The following is a 21,349-nucleotide window of genomic DNA, read 5'->3' as shown; positions in this document are numbered from 1 at the left end:
TAACAAAGAAATAGTCACAAATATATGAAAAATACTATGAAAATCTGGCTCCTCTCTCCAGCTACACATCTGTGTGAAGCCAGAATAATCCCATATTCAGCAAAGATATAAAAGAAGTACTAAAATTCTAAGTTAATATTATACCTAAACAACTACACACTTAGAAAGTGTGCTGCTACTGCTGCTGCTGCTAAGTCACTTCAGTCGTGTCCGACTCTGTGCGACCCCAGAGACGGCAGCCCACCAGGCTCCTCCGTCCCTGGGATTCTCCAGGCAAGAACACTGGAGTGGGTTGCCATTTCCTTCTCCAGTGCATGAAAGTGAAAAGTGAAAGTGAAGTCGCTCAGTCATGTCTGACTCTTAGCGACCCCATGGACTGCAGCCTACCAGGCTCCTCCGTCCATAGGATTTTCCAGGCAAGAGTACTGGAGTGGGGTGTCATTGCCTTCTCCAAAAGTGTGCTAATTACACTTAAAGTCAATTATGTACTTATGCTTTTGTGCTTAGTTGCTCAGTCATGCCCAACTCTTTGCGACCCCATGGACTATAGCCCACCAGGCTCCTTTGTCCATGGGGATTCTCCAGGCAAGAATACTGGAGTGGGTTGCCATGCTCTCCCTCAGGAAAGTAAATTATACCCAGAACCAAACTGAAATTAAAACTCAGGTTAGATTGTGAACTTTATCACACAGTTTTCTTTAGAAGTTTTGAGGCACTGAGAAAGTTCATGGATTTCCATCTAGTTCCAGAGTGTTCAGTTAAGACCCTGGGCACAGGAGGCAGAGCAGAGGGGAACTTGGAGTGGTGTGTGCAGTTGCACACAGACACACACACACACACACACACACAGACACACACACAAACATCCCTCATCCCTAATTTATCCCAAATGTTAACCATAATCTCCTCCCCCTTCTGTATCTCGGTGTCCTCTGTACTCAGTGTAATGGAGAAATAGAAGGGGAAAGGAAAGAGGGGAGAGTGGGGACCTGCACAGACTCAGGAGCAAACCAGGGGAGTGAAAGGAAGAACAAGAATGTCCAGAGCCCTTCCTCCTCCCCTCCAGCTCCCATCATACCTCTGAAAAAGAAACCCCAGGTTGGACAGGAGGGTCTGATGACTGTCACTCTAAGCTCACTAACCCAGGACATTTGCTTTGCTGACACCCAGGGCTACATGAAGTATTCTGCTCTCTTCTATGGCTACTACAACAACCAGAGGACTATCGGGTGGCTGAGGTACAGGTTGCCCATGGCTTACTTCATGGTGGGGGTCAGCGTGTTCGGCTACAGTCTGATGATCGTCATTAGATCGTAAGTATGATTATCCCATTTACAGGCATTTAATCTTCCCACTAACAGCCCACTCCTATGGTCACACTGGGCCTACTTACCTTCTTCTCAGGGATTTAGAGAGAAAACAAGGAAACAAATAAAGCAAATGCAGATTGTCATATGAGGCATGAAAGATATATACAGGTTAATGTGGGAAGTTCTGGAAAATGGGATAGACACTCATTTACAAGAAGCTGGCACAGTACTTTAGACAAAGCAAGAGCATGTGCAAAGGCCCTGAGCCAGTGAATATCCTACTGAGCCCCCAAAACGGTCAAAAAACCAATGCAGGGCTTCCCTAGTGCCTAAATGGTAAAAAATCCGCCTGCCAATGCAGGAAGCACAGATTCAATCTCTGATCCAGGAAGATCCTACAGGACATGGAGCAGCTAAGCCATGTGCCACAACTATTGAACCTGCACTCTAGACCCTGGAAGCCAAAACTACTGAAGCCAGCATGCCCTAGACCCCATGCTCTGCAACAAGAGAAACCACTGCAATCACAGCAAAGAGTAGTCCCTGCTGTCTACAACCAGAGAAAGCCCACATAGCGATGAAGACTCAGGACAGCCATAAATAAATAAAAAAAAATGATTAAAATCTTAAAAAGAAAACAAAACAAAACAGTATGGCTTGAAGAGGAACATGGTACCTGGTAATGAAATGCTGGAGAAGTTTTTGAGGCCTGTTTCTGTTTTCCTCAGAGCCTGGCTTCCTCAGAAAAACCTTCTGCTGTAAGCTCATGTGAAAGCTGAGGCGGCACTTACAAACATACAGCAATGAGGCTAAACCAGCGTCTGTGGCAGTGACTAACCTTGGTGTCCTCTCCAACCCCAACTCTGCTTTTCTCTGTGGTCAGAAATGGCGCTTTAATACGTTTGTGCCTCCTAATTCATATTCTCTGAAGAAAAAAACTTGGGTTACCTCCCAGATTGCCTTCTTCTAAGTCAGGGAATCCCAGTCAGCACAGGCTGTGCAGGATGGGGGCAGTCTGTGCACAGACATGACCACCACGCCCCCGCTTCAGCAGGGCCACCGGAGGTCACGTATCCTGGAAGAGCAGAGCAGCTGTGTACGCAGCAGAAACAGAGAGCCCTCAAAGCCCGACCAGAACCCCCGCAAGGCGATGGACAGGCCCAGCTGGGTTTTCTCTCTCATCCACTGAGAGGAAAATGCTGCTGTTCATGAGAGCCTGTCTGGCATGAGACAGTGACCACTACATGACATGTGGCTACCCAGCTCTATCAAGCAAAAGGAAGAAAAACAAGGGGGCAGGCGAGACAGGGTTGGTTTTATTCTTAGCCCTGGCATTGTTACATTTTTCCCAGCAAAGTGTAAGGATATGGAATGTTTCCCTGTTGAACCAAAAAGCTAAGGCAGCCAGGCCCCTGAAACAGCAAATCCCAAAAGCTAATATGTCAGACAGAGTCAGAGAGAAGCAAACCCCCCTGTTGCATATGATGGAACCCCTGTCTTGGATTCCGTGGTTCTCCCAGGGTGGATCTCCAGGAAGCACAAACAGAAGATGAGGACAGGGAGGTTGAAATAGGGGGCTATTGAAGCAGGTCCGAGGTACTTTCCTGCAAGCTTGCTTAAGAAAAGATGTGTGTCTGATCTGGCTGCAATACCAACTGCCTCAGGGCTTATTGAATTTTATATCAGAAAAATATAATTTTTATCCAAAAAAATAGATGAATTAGAAGGGGATGTTCTTGAATTTATGGTTGCTAGGGGGAAGGATGAGGGGAAGGGATAGTTAGGGAGATAGACATCTACACACTGCTATATTTAAAATGGATAACCAACAAAGAACAACTGTATAGCACAAAGAACTCTGCTCACTGTTATACGACAGCCTGGATGGAAGGAGAGTTCAAGGGAGAAGGGATACATGTATATGTATATATATGGCTGAGTCCCTTTGCTGTTCACCTGAAACTATCACAATATTTTTAATTGGCTATACCCCAATGAAAGTGAAAGTGAAAGTTGCCCAGTTGTGTCCAACCCTTTGTGATTCCATGTCACAAAGACTCTATACAGTCCATGGAATTCTCTAGGCCAGACTACTGGAGTGGGTCGCCTTTCCCTTCTCCAGGGGATCTTCCCAACCCAATAGAATATCCCAACAGAAAAGTTTAAAAATAAAAAAATACATGTGCAAAGAAGTAATGGCAATAAATTTTTTTAAAGGAGGGGATGTTCTCTGTGAGATGAGTTCTAAAATATTGGCACAAGAATTCAGACATCAGGGTAGAACGCATGGTTATGTGTCCTGTACCCATGCCGGCTTCTTGTTATCCAGCTGACACCATGTACGCTCACAGGGCACTCTGACTTTGAGGGGAAGGTGCTCTGGCTGGCAGTGGCCTGACTCAAATCTGTCTTAGCTCTTTTCCTTCACTGGATATCTGCCACCTGTGCCCAAGACTGGGCTGACACAGCAGACACAGCAGCCCTAACGACAGCAGTCTGTGCCCTGCAGGATGGCCAGCAACAACCAGGGCAGCACGAGCGAGGGGGACAGTGATAACTTCACATTCAGCTTCAAGATGTTCACCAGCTGGGACTACCTGATTGGGAATTCAGAGACCGCTGACAACAAATATGCCTCCATCACCACCAGCTTCAAGGTAGTCACCTCGGGGCCGTTTCCACTTCCTGGGGAACTCTGAGTCCCTCCGGTCATTGGGAGAGTTCTCCCAGCTGGGGCATGGGAAATAAGATCCCCAATTAGTCTCCAAGATCCTCAAGCCTTCAAGAAAGAATGCTCATGGGTGGTACTCACCATCTGTTTCTTAATGTGGTTGAGAATCATGGATGCTGGGCCCTGCCTCTTTCCTCTCAGAACTGCTTTCTGCTGGAGGAAGTGAAAAGGACTCACTTGGGGCAGCTGTTCTCAACTTTTACACATATTTGCATGATCTGAGGTGCTTTAAAAATCTTCTGGGCCCCACCCGCAGAGACTCTCATATAATTGGTCTAGGGTGGGGTCCTGGCATTGGTTTTTTTAAAAAACTTCCCCAGGCAATTAGAACACCCACAGAGAGTTCAGAACCCTGGTTTGGGGATATGGGAATAAATGAATCAGTTAAATGTATAATTCCACACTCAATTATCTTATTAATTTGCTCAAAAGAGAGATGTGAGGTGGCCCACAGAATAAAGGACAAAAACAAGCCTGAGGGTAAGCAGTCAGAATGAAGGGGGAAGCCCTGCACATCTTAGTTTTTCCCTCCATGACCGTATATACCACTCAGGGTTCTTTACTTTTAATTGAAGTATATTTGATTTACAACGTTGTGTTAGTTTCTGTTATACAGCAAAGTGATTCAATTATACATATATATTCATTTTCATATTCTTTACCATTATAGGTTATTACAAGATATTGAATATGATTCCCTATGCTATACAGTAGGACCTATGTTTTATATATAATGGTAGTTTGCATCTACTAGTCCCAAACTCCTAATTTATCACCCTGCTATCTCCTTTAGTAAACATAAGTTTGTTTTCTGTGTGTCTGTTTCTGTTTTGAGAAAAAAAAAAAGTTTATTTTTATCATTTTTTAGACTCCACTTATATATAAACACTATCATGACATTTGTCTGTCTCTGACTTACTTCACTTTCTATGATAATCTCTGGATCCATCCATGTTGCTGCAAATGGCACTATTTCATTCTTTTTTATGGCTTTTAAAATTTTCATCCTTTTCAATATATAATTTTCCATATGTACCACATCTTCTTTATTCATTCATCCGTGAATGGACTCTTAGGTTGCTTCCTTATCTTCGCTATTGTAAATAGTGCTGCTTTGAACATCGGGATGCTTATATCTTTTTGAATTAAAGTTTTCATGTTTTCCAAATATATGCCCAAGGGCAGGATTGCTGGATCATGTGGTAGTTCTACTTTTAGTTTTACTGTTCTCCATAGTGACACCTCCCAGGTAGCCAATGCAGGAGACATAAGAGATGTGGGTTTGATCCCAGGGTCAGGAAGAGCCCCTGGAGGAGGACATGGCAACCCACTCCAGTATTCTTGCCTGGAGAATCCCCTGGACAGAGGAGCCTGGAGGGCTACAGTCCATAGAGTCACAAAGAGTCGGACACAACTGAAGTAACTTAGCATGCATGCATATAGTGGCTGCAACCACTTACATTCCCACCAACAGTGTAGGAGGGTTCCCTTTTCTCCACACCCTCTCCAAAATTTGTTATTTTCTCCATTCTGTAGGTTGCCTTTTTGTTATGTTTTTTTATGGTTTCCTTTGCTGTGCAAAAGTTATAATTTGATTAGGCCCCATTTATTTATTTTTGTTTTGTTATTTTTATTGCCTTAAGAGAAGGAAGGAGATTTTTTAATCAACTAACAGTTATTGTGTTCAGGTTCAGCTTCATCAGGCAGTTAAAATACATTAATGCACACAGTTCTCACGACATGTGTCCTGTTATATTATTTTGGTTTTTAACGTTTTCAGAGAAGCCTTCTCCTTCCTAGATGTTCAAAGTGCTTCATAGACATTGACCTGCTTTGCCTCTCTCTAGTAGTCCTGGAGGAAGGGTCAAAACCCCTGTTGACCCCTACCCTGCCCTTAGATGCTCCATCACAGGCTCCCCATTGCTGTGGACAGGAAAACTGAGCCAGCTCCCTGCTCCGACAACCGCCAAACCTAGAGGACTCTGGGGCTCATGACTCAAGCCCTGTCCCTGGTGGGTGTACCTGCCTTCTGCAAGCAACAACTGGTATCACTGGGCAGCAGTCCATTCTCCTCCCAGAAGGGCCAAGAGAGAGGAGAGGGAAGAAGACAAGGCCATCAAGCACTGCTGTGGTGTAGATCTGACCCCTGGAAGGTCCTGGAGTAACAAAGTCTGACTGACCAGACAGGGGAAGCATTGGACTATCAAGAACTCTGAACGGTTTCAAAGAAGACATACAGATGGCCAGCAGGCACATGAAAAGATGTTCAACGTTGCTAATTAACAGAGAAATGCAAATCAAAACTACAATGAGGTGTCACCTCACACCAGTTAGAGTGGCCATCATGAAAAAATCTACAAATAACAAATGCTGGTGAGGGTATGGAGAAAAGGGAACCCTCCTTCACTGTTGGTGGGGAGGTAAGTTGGTATAGCCACTATTGAAAACAGTATAGATGTTCCTCAGAAAACTGAAAGTAGAATTATGATATGATCCAGCATCCCACTCCTGGCCATATAGCCAGAGAAAACTATAATTCAAAAAGATACATGCACTACTGTGTTCATAGAAGCGCTATTCACATTAGCCAATATATGGAAACGTCTAAATGTCCCACTATAGGTGAATGGATAAAGAAGATGTAATATAATATGTATGTATATATATACACACACATACTACTTGGTCATAGAAAAGAATGAAATAATGCCATTAGCAGCACCATGGATGCAACTAGCGATTATCATACTAAGAAAGAGAAAGACAGATGCCATGTGAGATCTCTTATACGTGGAGTCTCAAGTATGACACAAATGCACCTACCTCTGGAACAGAAACAGACTCACAGACGTGGAGAGCAGACTTGTGGTTCCCAGGGGGAGGGGGCTGAGGGAGGGGTAGAGTAGGAGTTCGGGTTCAGCAGATGCAAGCTTTTATATATGGGATAGATAAACAACAAGGTCCTACTGTATAGCCTAGGGAACTATATTCACTATCCTGTGATAAACAATAATGGAAAGAATTTTTTTAATGTATACATATATAACTGAATCACTTTGCTGTGCAATAGTAATTAACACAACATTGTAGATTATATTCAACTTTAAAAAAGTAAAGAAAGACCTCCTTCCAGGACTTTTGTGTCCAGGGGACCTCGTTTTCCACCCTTATTCTGCCGCATACTAATTGTGCCACATTCTAACTTCACATACTATAAAAAACGTACTAATGCAGGGCATGTTTAATAATAAAAAATCTGTTGTATTTGTATACACTAGCAGCAAACAATTAGAAGGCAATTTCATTCCATTTATAATAAAATGACATAAAGTACAATAAAATGACACAAAGTATAAAAAATTCCAAGGAATGAATTTCACACACATACAAAACGTGCAAAGCTGCCTATACCAAAAAAGTATAAAACATTCCTGAAAGGAATTAATAAACTCTAAATAAATGGAGAAATATACCATGCCCATGGATTAGAACAGTGATCAACAAACTATAGCCCAGGGTCCAAATCCAGCTGCTGTCTATTTTTATAAATATCATTTTATTGAAATAAAGTCATGCCCGTTTATTATATATTGTCTATAGTTGCTTTCATGCTACTGCAACACAGTTACGTAGTTATGAAAGACACGATGTGGCCTGCAAAGCCAAAACTGTTTACTTTCTGATTTTTTATAGAAAAAAGTTTGACCAGAACTTTTTTATAGAAAAAGCTAGCCCTTGGCTTAGAAGACTCGATATTTTTAAGATTCAATTTTAATCTATTTGATCTGTAGATTTAAAACAATCCCAATGGGTTAGAAAAATCTCTCTGGGCATCAGTATCTATAATGTGGGTAATAAAGGTAACTACTATTGGTTTGTTGTTGGGATTAAGAAGAATAATGCATGGAAAGTATTTAGCACTGCAGCTGACATGCAGTAAGTTTCCAATAAATCTAAGCTTTTGTCATTACATGTACCGAAATGGCAGTAACAACAAAAAGTGTAAGTTTTTGATTCCTTTTTTTTCTTCCCATTCTATTGAAATACAGTTGAAAGACAGCACTGTATAAGTTTAAGGTGTACAGCACTTATACACTGTACAAGTTTAAGGTGTATCCTTTAACTTACATCATGAAATGACTAGCACAATAAGTTTAGTGAACATCCATCATCTCGTATAGATACAAAATTAAAAGAAAAAATTTTTCCTTGTAATGAGAGCTTAGGGTTTACTCTCTTAAAAACTTTCAAATATAATATACAGTAGTGTTAATTAGTTTCATCATGTTGTACTTTGGGACTTCTTTATCTTATAACTAGAAGTTTGTATCTTTTGACTCCTTCTTCCAGTTCTCCCTCTGCCTCCAACCCCTACCTCTGGTAACCACAAATCTGATCTCTTTTTCTATAAGTTTGTTCGTTTGTTTAAATATAACTGACCTACAATTCAGTGTTACTTCTTGTTGTACAGCATAGTGATTCTATATTTCTATACAATTCAAAATGGTCACCATGGTAAGTCTAGTTATAATATGTCACCAAAGATATTTGTACATTTTGTACATGTGTACATTTCATACTCATGACTCACTTATTTTGCAAATGGAAGTTTGTGCCTCTTAATCTCCCTCACCTACTCAAAATATATTTTCTCGAAGAAAAGTACTAACTCCCGCAAGACCGCAATGCTACCACCCCAATTACTTAATTTCTGAAAATATAAAAAGTAGTCATCTCAGCAACCGAACGATTCCTTGTTATTATTCACATTTCATTTTCGCACATCCAGGAGTCAATAGTGGATGAACAAGAGAGTAGCAAAGAAGAAAATGTCCATCTGACAAGATTTCTCCGCGTCCTGGCCAACTTCCTCATCATTTGCTGCTTGTGTGGAAGTGGGTACCTCATTTACTTTGTGGTGAAGCGATCCCAGGAATTTTCCAAAATGCAGAATGTCAGCTGGTATGAAAGAAATGAGGTAAGATGTTATACCTGCTGAAGTGAATATCCTGAAATTGCCCTGTTCCTATGCCATTCAGCTGAATTATTGAATTCTGGACTGTGGGACTTATTTTTAAAAGTGTACATGAACATCTTGAACAGTCACCTGTTATTAGGCTTTCATAGCTGGATAAAGCTGGATTTAATTAATATGTCAGTCAGCTAAGTAGCCAGTTGTCGTAACATAAATTTTTAAAAAAGATGGTCCTTTCCTCAGGTCTCCACAGTGCCGTAGATCATAAGTCAGTTGTATAGTACTGCATGGGTGTGATTCTGGGCTGCCCTTCTGTTCCACTGGTCTATTTGTTTATTCCTGCACTAATAACATATTGATAAACTGTGACTCTATAGTATGTCTTGATACCTGATAGAGTGAGTTCTCTCATCAAGATTCACAATAAAACATATTAAGGTTTTATTGTGATTGTGTTGAACCTATAAATCTCAGGAATTTGACATCTGTGGTAGTTAGCAAAAAATGGCTACAAGTTCTTCACATTCTTATATGCACATTTTTCTGAAATGTGATTTTATAGCCCCTCCCATGAAGAGGTGAAATCTGTTTCCCAATCCCTTGCCTTAGTCAGTGAAACAATAACAACCATGATAGAGTTCAGTTCAGTTCAGTTCAGTTGCTCAGTCATGACCGACTCTTTGCAACCCCATGGACTGCAGCATGCCAGGCCTCCCTGTCCATCATCAACTCTCGCAGTTTTCTCAAACTCACATCCATCGACTTGGTGATGCCATCCAACCATCTCATCCTCTGTCGTCCTCTTCTCCCCCACCTTCAATATTTCCCAGCATCAGGGTCTTTTCCAGTGAGTCAGTTCTTCTCATCAAGTGGCCAAAGTATTGGAGTTTCAGCTTCAGCATCACTCCTTCCAATGAATATTCAGGACTGATTTCCTTTAGGATGGACTGGTTGGATCTCCTTGCAGATGAGATGACTCTTAATGATTCACAACTTTTACCAAACACAAAGCACTGTCCCATGTGTTAATTCATTTCCTTCTCAAAGATTGCTATTTCTATCAATGCTACTGGTAACAATCATTGTGACAAGCAGTCCCAGAACATATTGGTTCCTATGTCAGGGTCACACAGCATGTTGTGGAGACCCCAGGTGGGGCATTTCTAGAGGCAGAGGAGGGGGCAGGCAACCGGGAGATGGAGATGCATGACCCTGAGGGTACAGAGACGGTGGACAAGCAAGTGACATTGATGACAAACTAGCCCAGCTCTCCTGACTTCCCAGGTAGAAATTGTGATGTCTCTGCTTGGGATGTTCTGTCCCCCTCTGTTTGAAACTATTGCCACCCTGGAGAATTACCACCCACGCATTGGACTGAAGTGGCAGCTGGGGCGCATCTTTGCACTCTTCCTGGGAAACCTCTACACCTTTCTCTTGGCCCTGATGGATGATGTCCAGCTGAAGGTAGAGACCACAAACTTCTTCCCAATTCTTAGTGTCCACCATGTTGCTTGTTTAAATATAATAATTTCCTTGTGTATGATTTATATTAAGTAAATTTTAGAAAGGTCAGAAAAATAAAATGAAAAAATGTCACCAGATTCTTATGACCCAACTGTTAACGTTTTGCTTCAGTTCTTTACTGTCTTTTTCTTAGGCTATCTTTTTTCACATCCTCCTCCAGTCATTTGATAACCTTAATATTTTGTCTGTAGCCTTTCCAGTACTGTTTCTTAGCTGCCATATGTTTACTAGCTGACAAGTGTCCATTGAAATGAAAAGTGATGGTTGAGTTACCCTTTCATCCCTGCTCACCAGTTATGGCACATCCACCAAGTCAGGCCCTGGGGATACAGCAGAGAGCAAGACACAGTCCTTTTCCAGGGGAGACAGACTCATTCATCACAGCCCTCTGGCCAGGTGCTTCAGTTGGGGGTGAGCCCAGGGAAGCAGGACAGTGTACAGGAGGCGCTGCAGACCCCACCATGAGGGATCTTAGCAGACACCGGAAAAAATCAGACAGAAGAGCTTATGCAAATAGAGAACTGTGAGTTAGCTGAACAATTGCATGAAGGGCAGGAAGTGAACGATGAAACTGGGCAAGGATCAGATGGTGATGCTCCTTTTTCCCATGCCTCCCTCCTCATGAATTTTCCTGAGATTAACAAGAAGCTGCTGGAAGATTCTAAGCATAGTAGTGACTGGATCTGGCCCTTGCCTGCCCTCCATCTGCGTCTCTCACTTCCCTCCCACCCTAATAAACTGCTTCACCCTTCTGAGCTCACATTTCCTCCCCTCTTGCCTCACTCTCCACTCTCCTCCCTGTGTTTGACTAGTTGAGTTATCTTTCTGCAGTTTGGCTCAGATGTCCCCACCTCCAGGAAAGGGCCCCATGGTCTGAAGTGGATTTCCTCAGTCCCCAGAGGAAATTCCCCACAGCTTTTATCACTCTGTTCTGCACGTGTCTGTTCCTCTCTCTCACTTACTGCTAGACTGAGGAAGTGTAAGTGTCACTTACTAGGCTGGCAATTTTCTGAGCTAAACTCCGTTCACTCCTTCGTCACTCTTGTGTCTCCCTTGCCTTATATGCCCAGAATAAATTAATCTCAAAATAAGAATGAATACTTGGATGGATGAGTAATAACTTAAAGAAGAAAAATTCCTGGAAGAAAACCCAGGAACTTCAGCCGGTTGCCCCTCCCCCTTCTCTGTAGATTGAAAGGCTGGGGAGGGCAGTTCTGGAGAGACCCTGTTAAGGGATAGGGCACAGGCTAGATGGTAGGGTTGTGGCATATGCTGGCTTAAATTGTTCTTTCTGTAGAAACTGTTGAACCTTCCCTGGCTCTTTCCAACCCCACATCTCCATCTTCCCTTCTAGCTTTCTAATGAAGAGACGATAAAGAATATCACTCACTGGACTCTGTTTCACTACTACAACTCCTCAGGTTGGAATGAGAGTGTCCCCCGGCCCCCCTTGCACCCTGCTGATGTGCCCCGGGGTTCTTGCTGGGAGACGGCTGTGGGCATTGTGAGTAATTATGCTCTCCTGAAAAGGTGGTCCCTATTCTCAGCTCTTTGTTATCCCTTTCTTGATGTTTCCATGTCTCCAAAATGTCAAGCCAGCATTTCTTAGGAAAGTTCCACCTTTTCCCATTGCCCTTTTTTTTCAGCATCCCACACATTTCTCTATGTCCTCCATCTGCCAATCTTTACCACTTGAATTTATTTAGAGTTTTACTGCAGATTTCACTGAAAGCCTGAGGTTCTCCACCTGGAAATCATAAATACATAATCGTAAAAACTGGGCACAGGATTTTGTGTGTATATGCATCTGTGCATTTTTCTGTAAAGAGAATTAAAGGTTTTCATTAGAAAGTCAAAAATTAACAACAACCATTTCCGCTTAGCCACTTTCACACTGTCCTTGTACTTTCACAGTACAGATTTCTAAGGCTAGTGTTCCTTGCTTTCGCAGGCGGAAATCTGAAGTATTCACGGGTAACATAGGGATCAGCTGCCATCTCCTCCTCAGCTGCATCTCTTTGCATGGGGTTTCTATTCACCTGTCACTGCTGAATAATCCACTCCCCCAGAGCATTAGACGGAGAAGGCAATGGCACCCTACTCCAGTACTCTTGCCTGGAAAATCCCATGGATGGAGGAGCCTGGTAGGCTGCAGTCTATGGGGTCGCTGAGAGCTGGACACGACTGAGCAACTTCACTTTCACTTTTCACTTTCATGCATTGGAGAAGGAAATGGCAACCCACTCCAGTGAGCTTGCCTGGAGAATCCCAGCGACAGGGGAGCCTGGTGGGCTGCCATCTATGGGGTCGCACAGAGTCAGCCACGACTGAAGCGACTTAGCAGCAGCAGAGCATTAGAAAATAATGTTTTTAATTGAGGGTAATGAAGTCCAGTGGAAGAGGGGATTACATCACACACCCTGACAAACACTGCCTGCAGGTCCACCAGCAGATATTTTCCTGCTGCAGTCTCTTTCCCATGGGGTTCTGGAGGATTTTCTCTCTACTTGCTTCATGGAGCGCTAAGACTCACTGCTTCTCATCTCCTCTGGTCCAGATTCCCCCATTGTCATTAAATCCTCTTCATTTTTAATGTGAAGAGCAACTCACATTTCTAAACCCATCACAGTTGTGTAACAGAGAAAGTCTTCACATGAGTAAAACCCACCCTCTTTGGAAGACAGAAGAGTTCATTACCTACGTGATTTCTTTGGAATATTCTGCTGTAGAATTTCTCTTTTCCTACCTCACATCCTTGGAGGGCATCTCTCTTGACTTCCTCCCTGAATGCCCATCACTGATTAAACCTTGCTTCTTTCTGAGCTTGCTGGTGATTATAGGTTTGAAGTGTTATGTCCTGCTTACCCATGTTCATCTCCAACCCAAGCCCCAGAGCATCACCTTGCGCAGGTGTGGAGACCAAATACAAGTTGGTTTGTCTTTTACTTAAGAGTATTAGGATTGAGGAAAAACCATAAAAACTCATCAGCTGTTCATCCAGCAAACATTTATTAATCATCTTGGAAGATACAAAAATGAATAAAGCAGGCCCTATGCCCCTGGGAACTCCAAGTCTATTGGATGTCTTGAAGGTTTTAATGATGTCTGGTAGATCTTTTCAACTTTTTTTAAAAATAATAAATTATATGTACTCTGCAAAGCAGAGAAAACTTTGTTTCTTTGCTTTGAGCTCTTATTCCATGTGCCTCTGTAAAAAACCTAGGTTATTTTCTCTACATACCCCAAAAAAAAAAAAAAATTCAATCAGCAGGGGGTGAAGAATGTCAGCAGCTGTCCCCAAGGAGACTGGTCAGATTCAGTCTTAGTTGGTACAGATGGTACTTCAGAGCAGGTGGGGGAAGCAAGGAGTAAGCCTTCAGATCTTTCATTTGTGCAATAGTGCTGATACCTGCCAAATACTGGGTGTTGCCAACCGCCGGGAAATTTGTATGCATAATCACTAAGCTTCCCAGTAAACTTGCAAGGGTAATGTCAACATCAAAATGTTCAGAGACTATTCAAAGCAATAAATTAGTAACTTGTAACTAACTTAACTGGAACCTGTGGTAAGCATTTTTCAAGCATGGAGTCCTATCTCCATCACCATTCTGCTACCGTCAATCAGAGAGTCACAAAAAAGGATATGTAGTTGGGGGGCATGGCATGGCTGCAGTCAGTTGGGAGAAGTGGGCATGGTCAAACCCTGACCACTCCCTTTCGCTTTGTTCCTTTTTGCAGGAATTCATGAGGCTGACAGTGTCCGACATGCTGGTGACGTATATCACCATCCTGCTGGGCGACTTCCTGCGGGCTTGTTTTGTCCGGTTCATGAACTACTGCTGGTGCTGGGACCTGGAGGCTGGATTTGTAGGTCACCATTTCCTGAACATTCTGCAGAAAGGCATTCCAACCATCCTCTCTGATATAGTTAGATGCATTCTATTATTTTCTTTAGATGTTTAATGTCAATCTCCACTCTGTGAAGTAGTAAAGTATTTCAGTTTTTTCTAGGCAAGATGCAAAATTCAATAGATAAAGAAGTTTTTAAAAAATATTTTCAAATTTTAAATTCCCAAGATTTAACCTTCCTGTATTTGGATTTGGGCTTCCCTGGTGGCTCAGAGGTTAAAGCGTCTGCCTGGAATGTGGAAGACCTGGGTTCGATCCCTGGGTCGGGAAGATCCCCTGGAGAAGGAAATGGCAACCCACTCCAGTATTCTTGCCTGGAAAATCCCATGGAGGGATTTGGCATATTTCCTCCTTTGATCCACGCTCATGTGACTTTCCTTTTCTCTCTCCTCACTTTGTTTTCCTCTTCTCTCATTCCTGTCACTTTTTATCTCCGTATCTGGAAGACAAATCAGGAAGCAGATTTAAGCTGGCCTCACAAAGACCCCAGCTCCCCACTGCAGCTCCCCAGTGCTCACACACTTTGTGTCCTTTCAAACAGTTGGCTAATCTCCAGAACTCTGAAAATCAGAGTAAGGTTGAAAATATGGATCTGTCTGAGCTCACTCCTTTCCAAGAGGAAGATGAGAAGGAGAAAAGAGAATTGGAAGAGTGATTGATCTATTTTGTTTGCTTTTAAAGCTTTGTTTACATTTGACTCCTCGTTTAATTATTTGCATTTTGTTATTTATTTTATTTACACTTTAGATTACTTGATTATAATTTCAAGATACATTTCTGATTAAAGCATTAATAAAACATTCTCTTAGGGGGTCTCCCGAGAACACACTGTCAACCTACAGGCCCTAAAAGGTAAAATTCTCTCTCTCATTTTTTTTAAAATTTGACTACACCTTGTGGCTTATGGAATCTTAGTTCTCTTACCAGGGATTGAACCTGGACCCCCAGCAGTAAAGGGTGGAGCCCTAATCCCTGGACTGCCATGGAATTTCCAAAAAAAAAATTCTCATTTTTTAAATTGAAGAAGACATTGAAGAATGCTTCAAGTTTGAGAAATTTAAAACTCTTTTTAGTGGCTTCCCTGTTGGGTCAGTGGTAAGGAATGTGCCTGCCAGTTCAAGACCACAATTTCAGTGCCTAGTCCGGCCAGATCCCATGTGCCTCGGGACAACTAAGCCCGTGGTTCAACCACAAGTATTGAACCTGTGCTCTACTGAGCCCATGAGCCGCAACTACCAAAGCCCAGGCACGTTGCAAAGCCATGTGCTCTGCAACAAGAGAAACCACTGCAACGAGAAGCCCGCGCACTGCAGCTAGAAAGTAGCCCCTGCTTGCCACAACCGAAGAGCAGCAACAAGCTCTCCGCGAGCAGCAATGAAGACCCAGCACAGTCAAAAATAAATAAATAACAACTAAATCTTAAGGGGAAAAAAAACCTCTTTTTAAAAAGCTGAAAACATGTTAAAGAAATAGAACCTGAATCTGAGGTTCCTCTCTGGCCACCAGAGCAGGCTCTTTGGGGTGGAGTGGCTTGGTCAGTTGGCTGGGAGTGGGATCTGGCTGACACCGCCTAACAGACTTTCTCTCTCTCTCCTCTTTCTCTCTTTCCCTCCAGCCCTCATATGCTGAGTTTGATATTAGTGGAAATGTGCTTGGTTTGATCTTCAACCAAGGAATGATCTGGTGAGTTATCCATTTCCTCTGGGCATCACCTCATCTGGGAAATAAAAAAGCTGGAATCGCAGGCTTAGCCTCTCAGTCAGCAGGAGAGAGGCTGGACAAGTCATCTGGCCTCTCTGAGCTCCTTTCCTTCACTTGAGCAGGACTAGATTTGAACCAGGATGGTGTCTGGCCCACTCTGCTGCTACTATGTACATAGCAAGGGGAGAGAAGAGTGAAGGAGAGAGAAGGAAAAAAAAGAAGAGGGAGGAAAGAGAGAGGAGAGAAGCAAGAAAGAAAAAAGGAAAAAGTAGGATGGGTAGGAAGGAAGAGAAAGAAAGGGAGGCAGGAGGAAGCAGTGGGGAGGAAAGATAGGAAAGAGGGAGACACCTGAACCAAGGAAGCTGCCTGACTTCAGCAAGAGGCTTTCAAGTGTGTTAGTCGCTCAGTCATGTCCGACTCTGTGACCCCATGAACTGTAGCCCACCAGACTCCTCTGTCCATGGGATTCTCCCGGCAAGAATACTGGAGTCGGTTGCCATTTCCTTCTCCAGGGGATCTTCCTGACCCAAGGATTGAACCTGGGTCTCCTGCATCTGAGCCACCAGGGAACCTGGCAAAGGCTTTCAAGGGCTCATTGCAAGCCAATATCCAATTCTTTTAATTTAGGGATTTCAGATACTTTTCCGAGCAGCAGTGCAGTTTAATGGAGACCACAGAGTAACAAGAAGCCATGTAATTTGCTCCGTGGCTGGAAGTGAGGCAGTGGTAAAGTCCTGGCCAGAACCCAAGCCAATAATGCTTAGAGCATCCCTGTCCTGAGGAATAGATGGCTATGGCTTGGTGATAAAGGTCCTGGTTAAGAGGGAGATCCCTTCCCTTGGGACCTACAAGGAAAGTAGCAAGGCCTCCTGCCCCTAGCCCACCGGCCCCATTTCCTTCTGCCATCTTTCCCTGGCCTCTCCTGCTGTCTAGTCAACCAGGTGTGCCATCTCTGCCCTTCCAGGATGGGTTCCTTCTATGCCCCAGGACTGGTGGGCATTAATGTGCTGCGCCTGCTGACCTCCATGTACTTCCAGTGCTGGGCGGTGATGAGCAGCAACGTCCCCCACGAACGCGTGTTCAAGGCCTCCCGCTCCAACAACTTCTACATGGGCCTCCTGCTGCTGGTGCTCTTCCTCAGCCTCCTGCCCGTGGCCTACACCATCATGTCCCTTCCGCCCTCCTTCGACTGCGGGCCTTTCAGGTGCACGGTCTCGGTTGGAGGGGAGCAGCTCCTTTCCTGGGGCAGTCTGCTCAGAGGTCTCAGGCCCAGAATTCCAGTTCTGATATCACATCAGCCTGCAAAAGGCCATGGAGTGGAGCTTTGGGCAAGTTATTAACACTGTCAACAGAGCTTTCTGCAGGAGGGAGATGTTTTATGTCTGTGCTATCCAGTGTGGTAGCCACCAGCCACATCAGGCTGTGGAGCACTCGAAATGAGGACCAAGAAGTTCAAGCTCTAATTTTATTTCATTTTAATTAATTTTAATGTAAATAACCAGCAGTGGCTAATGGCTGCCATATTTGTTATGGTATGGTTATAGTTCTCCAACTCATATTGGAAAGTGCAATTCTAACTTTTTAACATATGGATAATCTACTGCCCTGGATTGCCTTAGGATGAGTTAACAGGGAGTATTCTGAAAATGAAATGACCATCCGTTTACAAGTGCCACTCAAATGTGAAGCAGCTGCCAAGATTCTTGACTGGGTCCCCCTGCTCTACAGAGCAGTATGGGCCAGACTAGGTTTAGAGACACTGTTTAAAGAGATAATTATGTGAAGAGGTGGATGGAGAGGTAACGTGTATCCACTGCTCTGCTTCCAAATGCAACACCCTCTGAAAACAAAGCCCTTTCTTTCCTGTGTAAAAAAAGACTCTGTGGTTCAAGAGTTTGGGGTGCTGCCCCTCTTATCGGCCACCTCCTTACTTAGAAATACGCAGTGCACACTCCTTTATTCAAGGCTCTGTAGTAACGTGCAGGGAGATATGGTGTGCAAGCTGGTGCCTCTATGCCCGCTAACCACAGACCTTTGCTTCACAGAACACCATCCAGAGCCAGGAGGAGGGTGAGGCAAGTAAGGTGTCCACCCTGCACTTGTTCAACCCCAAGGGCAGTACCTCCTTAAGCTGTGCACCCCAAGGCCTCACCCACTTCACTCCAGTCCTGGCCCTGCCTGCTAATGTGGGTCCACACGCTTTGGGAAATGCTGAGCTGGAACTTAGTTTATAATGGACTGACCTTGAGAAAGCCTGTGGTTGTGCCCCACAGCAAGGGAGGAGTCCTTGGCAGGAGGGCTCACAGCAGAGTGTGATGGGGCTGAAAAGGGGTCCAGACAGAAGAAAAAGGGGGGCTGAATCCAGAGTGGAGCACCAAACTGAGCCGTAGGAGGCCTGCATGCCAGGCTGAGGGACAACCACAGAAGCAGAAGTGGCAGAAGCCTCTTTTGGCTTCTTCCTGAGCAAGGTTTGGAAGGATGGGCTCTGGAAGTGAACGCTGGTGCCCCTTTTTCCAGACCGCCCACCTGTCCCAGGCAGGAGGTCAGAGAGTGGGCCCGTACCACGTCTGGCCCTCAGCACCTGCCCCACTCTTGCTTCATCTGCTTCCTGAGGCCCTTGATAGCCGACCCCCAGATAGCAGAGGAAGGGACCCAAAAATGGAGCCCAGGAGAGCATATGGCTGCCACCTCCTTCCTATCCCTCTTCTGATCAAGACCCACCAACAGCTAGAACATTCATCACAGCTGTTCTCTCGCTTGCTTCAGTGAAATTGAAAGTCTCAGTCCTGTCTGACTCTTTGTGACCCCATGGACTATGCAGTCCATGGAATTCTCCAGGCCAGAATACTGGAGTGGATAGCCTTTCCTTTCTCCAGGGGATCTCCCCAACCCGGGGATTGAACCCAGGTCTCCCACATTGTGGGCAGATCTTTACCAGCTGAGCCACAAGGAAAGCCCAAGAATACTGGAGTGGGTAGCCTATCCCTTCTCCAGGGGATCTTCCCGACCCGAAAATCGAACCAGGGTCTCCTGCATTGCAGGCAGATTCTTTACCAACTGAGCTACAAGGGAAGCCACTTGCTTCAGAGCTTTACTCAGTGGGCTCATTTTCAGTGAGGCCTTCCCTAGGGATGGTAACTAAAATCACACACACACATACATACACCTTATCATTACTTCTGATGATCACATCTCTTCATCAACATCTAGCATGCCACTCTTTTTCCTTTTTTAATCTTATTTGTTGCCCATCTCCCCCACCAGACCATAAGCTCCATGAAGGTGTGATTTTCTTATTCTTCCTTTCTCCCTGGTTTACACCCAGTATCTAGGAGAAAACACCTGGTTTATGGTCAGTTCTTGAAGCAGCCCCTTCACCTTGCAGAAATTCATTTTTCCAGGGAGGGATTTACGGTTTGGACCAAATCCAGGCAGGCAACATAAATGAGTGAGGTGGACAGCATTGTATAGCATGAAGTTAAAAGTAAGGGTTGGCAAACTACAGCCATGGACCAAATTCAGACCACCCCTTGTTTTTGTGAATAAAGTTTTATTGGGACACAGCTTCATGCATTTGCTTGCATATAATCTATGACTGCTTTCTAATTACAACAGCAGAATTTAAATAGCTCCAACAGAGACCACCTGGTTCACAAAGTCTAAAATCTTTTCAGAGAAAAATTGCCACCCCCTTGATTTAGAGCCTGGTCTGTTGTTTGCCAACTGGGTCATCTTGAACAAGTTACACTGCAAATTCATCATCTCTGAGATGGAAATAATGGTAGTGCCTTCTTCATAGGGTGGCTGTAAGGATTTAGTGGGCTATTATCTATTAAGTACTTGGAGAAGTATGCTAATCCATTGTAGGACATATATACAAGTTTGTTAGTTTCAGTCCTGCCCAAATCCGGGGTAGCTGGTAGTCATAACAATACTATGAGGTGGTAAGCATTATCTATACCAAGGATCAGCTAACTTTTTCTTTTAGAGCCTGAAAGTACATATTTTAGGCTTTGAGGATCAAGAGGCAAAAATCAAGACTATTATGTAGGTACTTATATAACAGGAGAGGAACAAACATCCACAAAGTTTATATTGACAAAATTAAAAATATGATAATGATAGAGTATAATTTTTTTGTAGTACAGGGCTATGAATGAGAAGAATGGAATTCTTCTGAGGGAAAGGAGGTGATATTTCACACAATAGAAGGTCAAAGTTGCTATTCTCTATCATCAAAAATTAGGGGATTCCTTGGGGGTCCAGTGGTTAAGACTGCACTTCCACTGCAGGGGGGCGGGGGTGTGGATTCAATCCCTGGTTGAGGAACTAAGATCCCACAGGCCATGCGCCCCCCTCAAAAAAGTCAATTGTCCTGCCCAGACTGCTGCCTTTGCTGCCTGGATCCACTTTAGTAACATGGCAACACATCTACCACCATAGGGAAAAAAACTGACACAAGCTTCATTATTGCCAAGCCACTGAACTGCTATGCAACAAGTAAGGATATTCAGTTCCTATTCCTAATAAAAATGTACAGATATTAAAATGATTAAAAGTCATGAGAGAAAATGTTTACCATTGACATTGTTGATTCAGTTGTACATGATAGATTCAAATGTTTTCTGCAAATTACTTAGTGATGAATAAGAATAACCATAGTCTGCACAAACTGAAAATTTCACAAGCTATGTTAATTTGCTCAGTTGTGCCTTCTTCTTCACTGTATATAGTTTGACCATTGTCAGTTATAGCTCATCATAGCAGATTCTCCTTTATTTCAGTTGTGCTGAATCCCAGTCAATTCAGTTGTACTAAATTAGTGTTTTCAATTTCTTTGAGAAACTTTCACCCATATATGTCCTGCACAGAATATTCATGGGAGTTAATTCTCGAGTCACCTCAGACTTGGCATTAACTCCTCAAATAACCAAGCAGTATCAGTTACATATGTTGACTCACCAAAAGCCAAGGAAAACCACTTGAGATCACTTGCCTTGTGTCTGAATAGGACATTGTTCTCAATGTTTTCAACTCCTCAAGCAGCTGCTCTTGGTGGAAAATCTAGAAGTTTTAAGTTTATTTTCTCTGAACACATTTCTTTAGCTCCTACAATTTAATTACTTCATCACTGGTAAATGAGAAACATGATTTTGGAAACTAGAGGAAACGGGATCCTTGTTGTATAGACAGAGAGCT

At 43.6% G+C, this 21,349-nt stretch overlaps 1 protein-coding gene across 1 annotated transcript in view; it reads left to right on the top strand.

The window, feature by feature from the left end:
* TMC2 (transmembrane channel like 2) overlaps positions 1-21,349 on the top strand; it is a 99,784-nt gene that overhangs the window by 63,445 nt on the left and 14,990 nt on the right. The window contains exons 9-16 of the mRNA XM_018057442.1: positions 1,171-1,313; positions 3,820-3,967; positions 8,831-9,019; positions 10,301-10,480; positions 11,895-12,044; positions 14,279-14,407; positions 16,065-16,132; positions 17,115-17,354. Coding sequence (XP_017912931.1) covers positions 1,171-1,313; positions 3,820-3,967; positions 8,831-9,019; positions 10,301-10,480; positions 11,895-12,044; positions 14,279-14,407; positions 16,065-16,132; positions 17,115-17,354 — 1,247 coding nt within the window. The remainder of the gene's footprint in view (positions 1-1,170; positions 1,314-3,819; positions 3,968-8,830; positions 9,020-10,300; positions 10,481-11,894; positions 12,045-14,278; positions 14,408-16,064; positions 16,133-17,114; positions 17,355-21,349) is intronic.

The sequence above is a fragment of the Capra hircus genome, chromosome 13 (genome assembly GCF_001704415.2).
Source record: "Capra hircus breed San Clemente chromosome 13, ASM170441v1, whole genome shotgun sequence".
In the NCBI taxonomy this organism is placed as follows: Eukaryota; Metazoa; Chordata; class Mammalia; order Artiodactyla; family Bovidae; genus Capra; species Capra hircus.
This window is presented reverse-complemented; position numbering and strand designations above follow the sequence as displayed.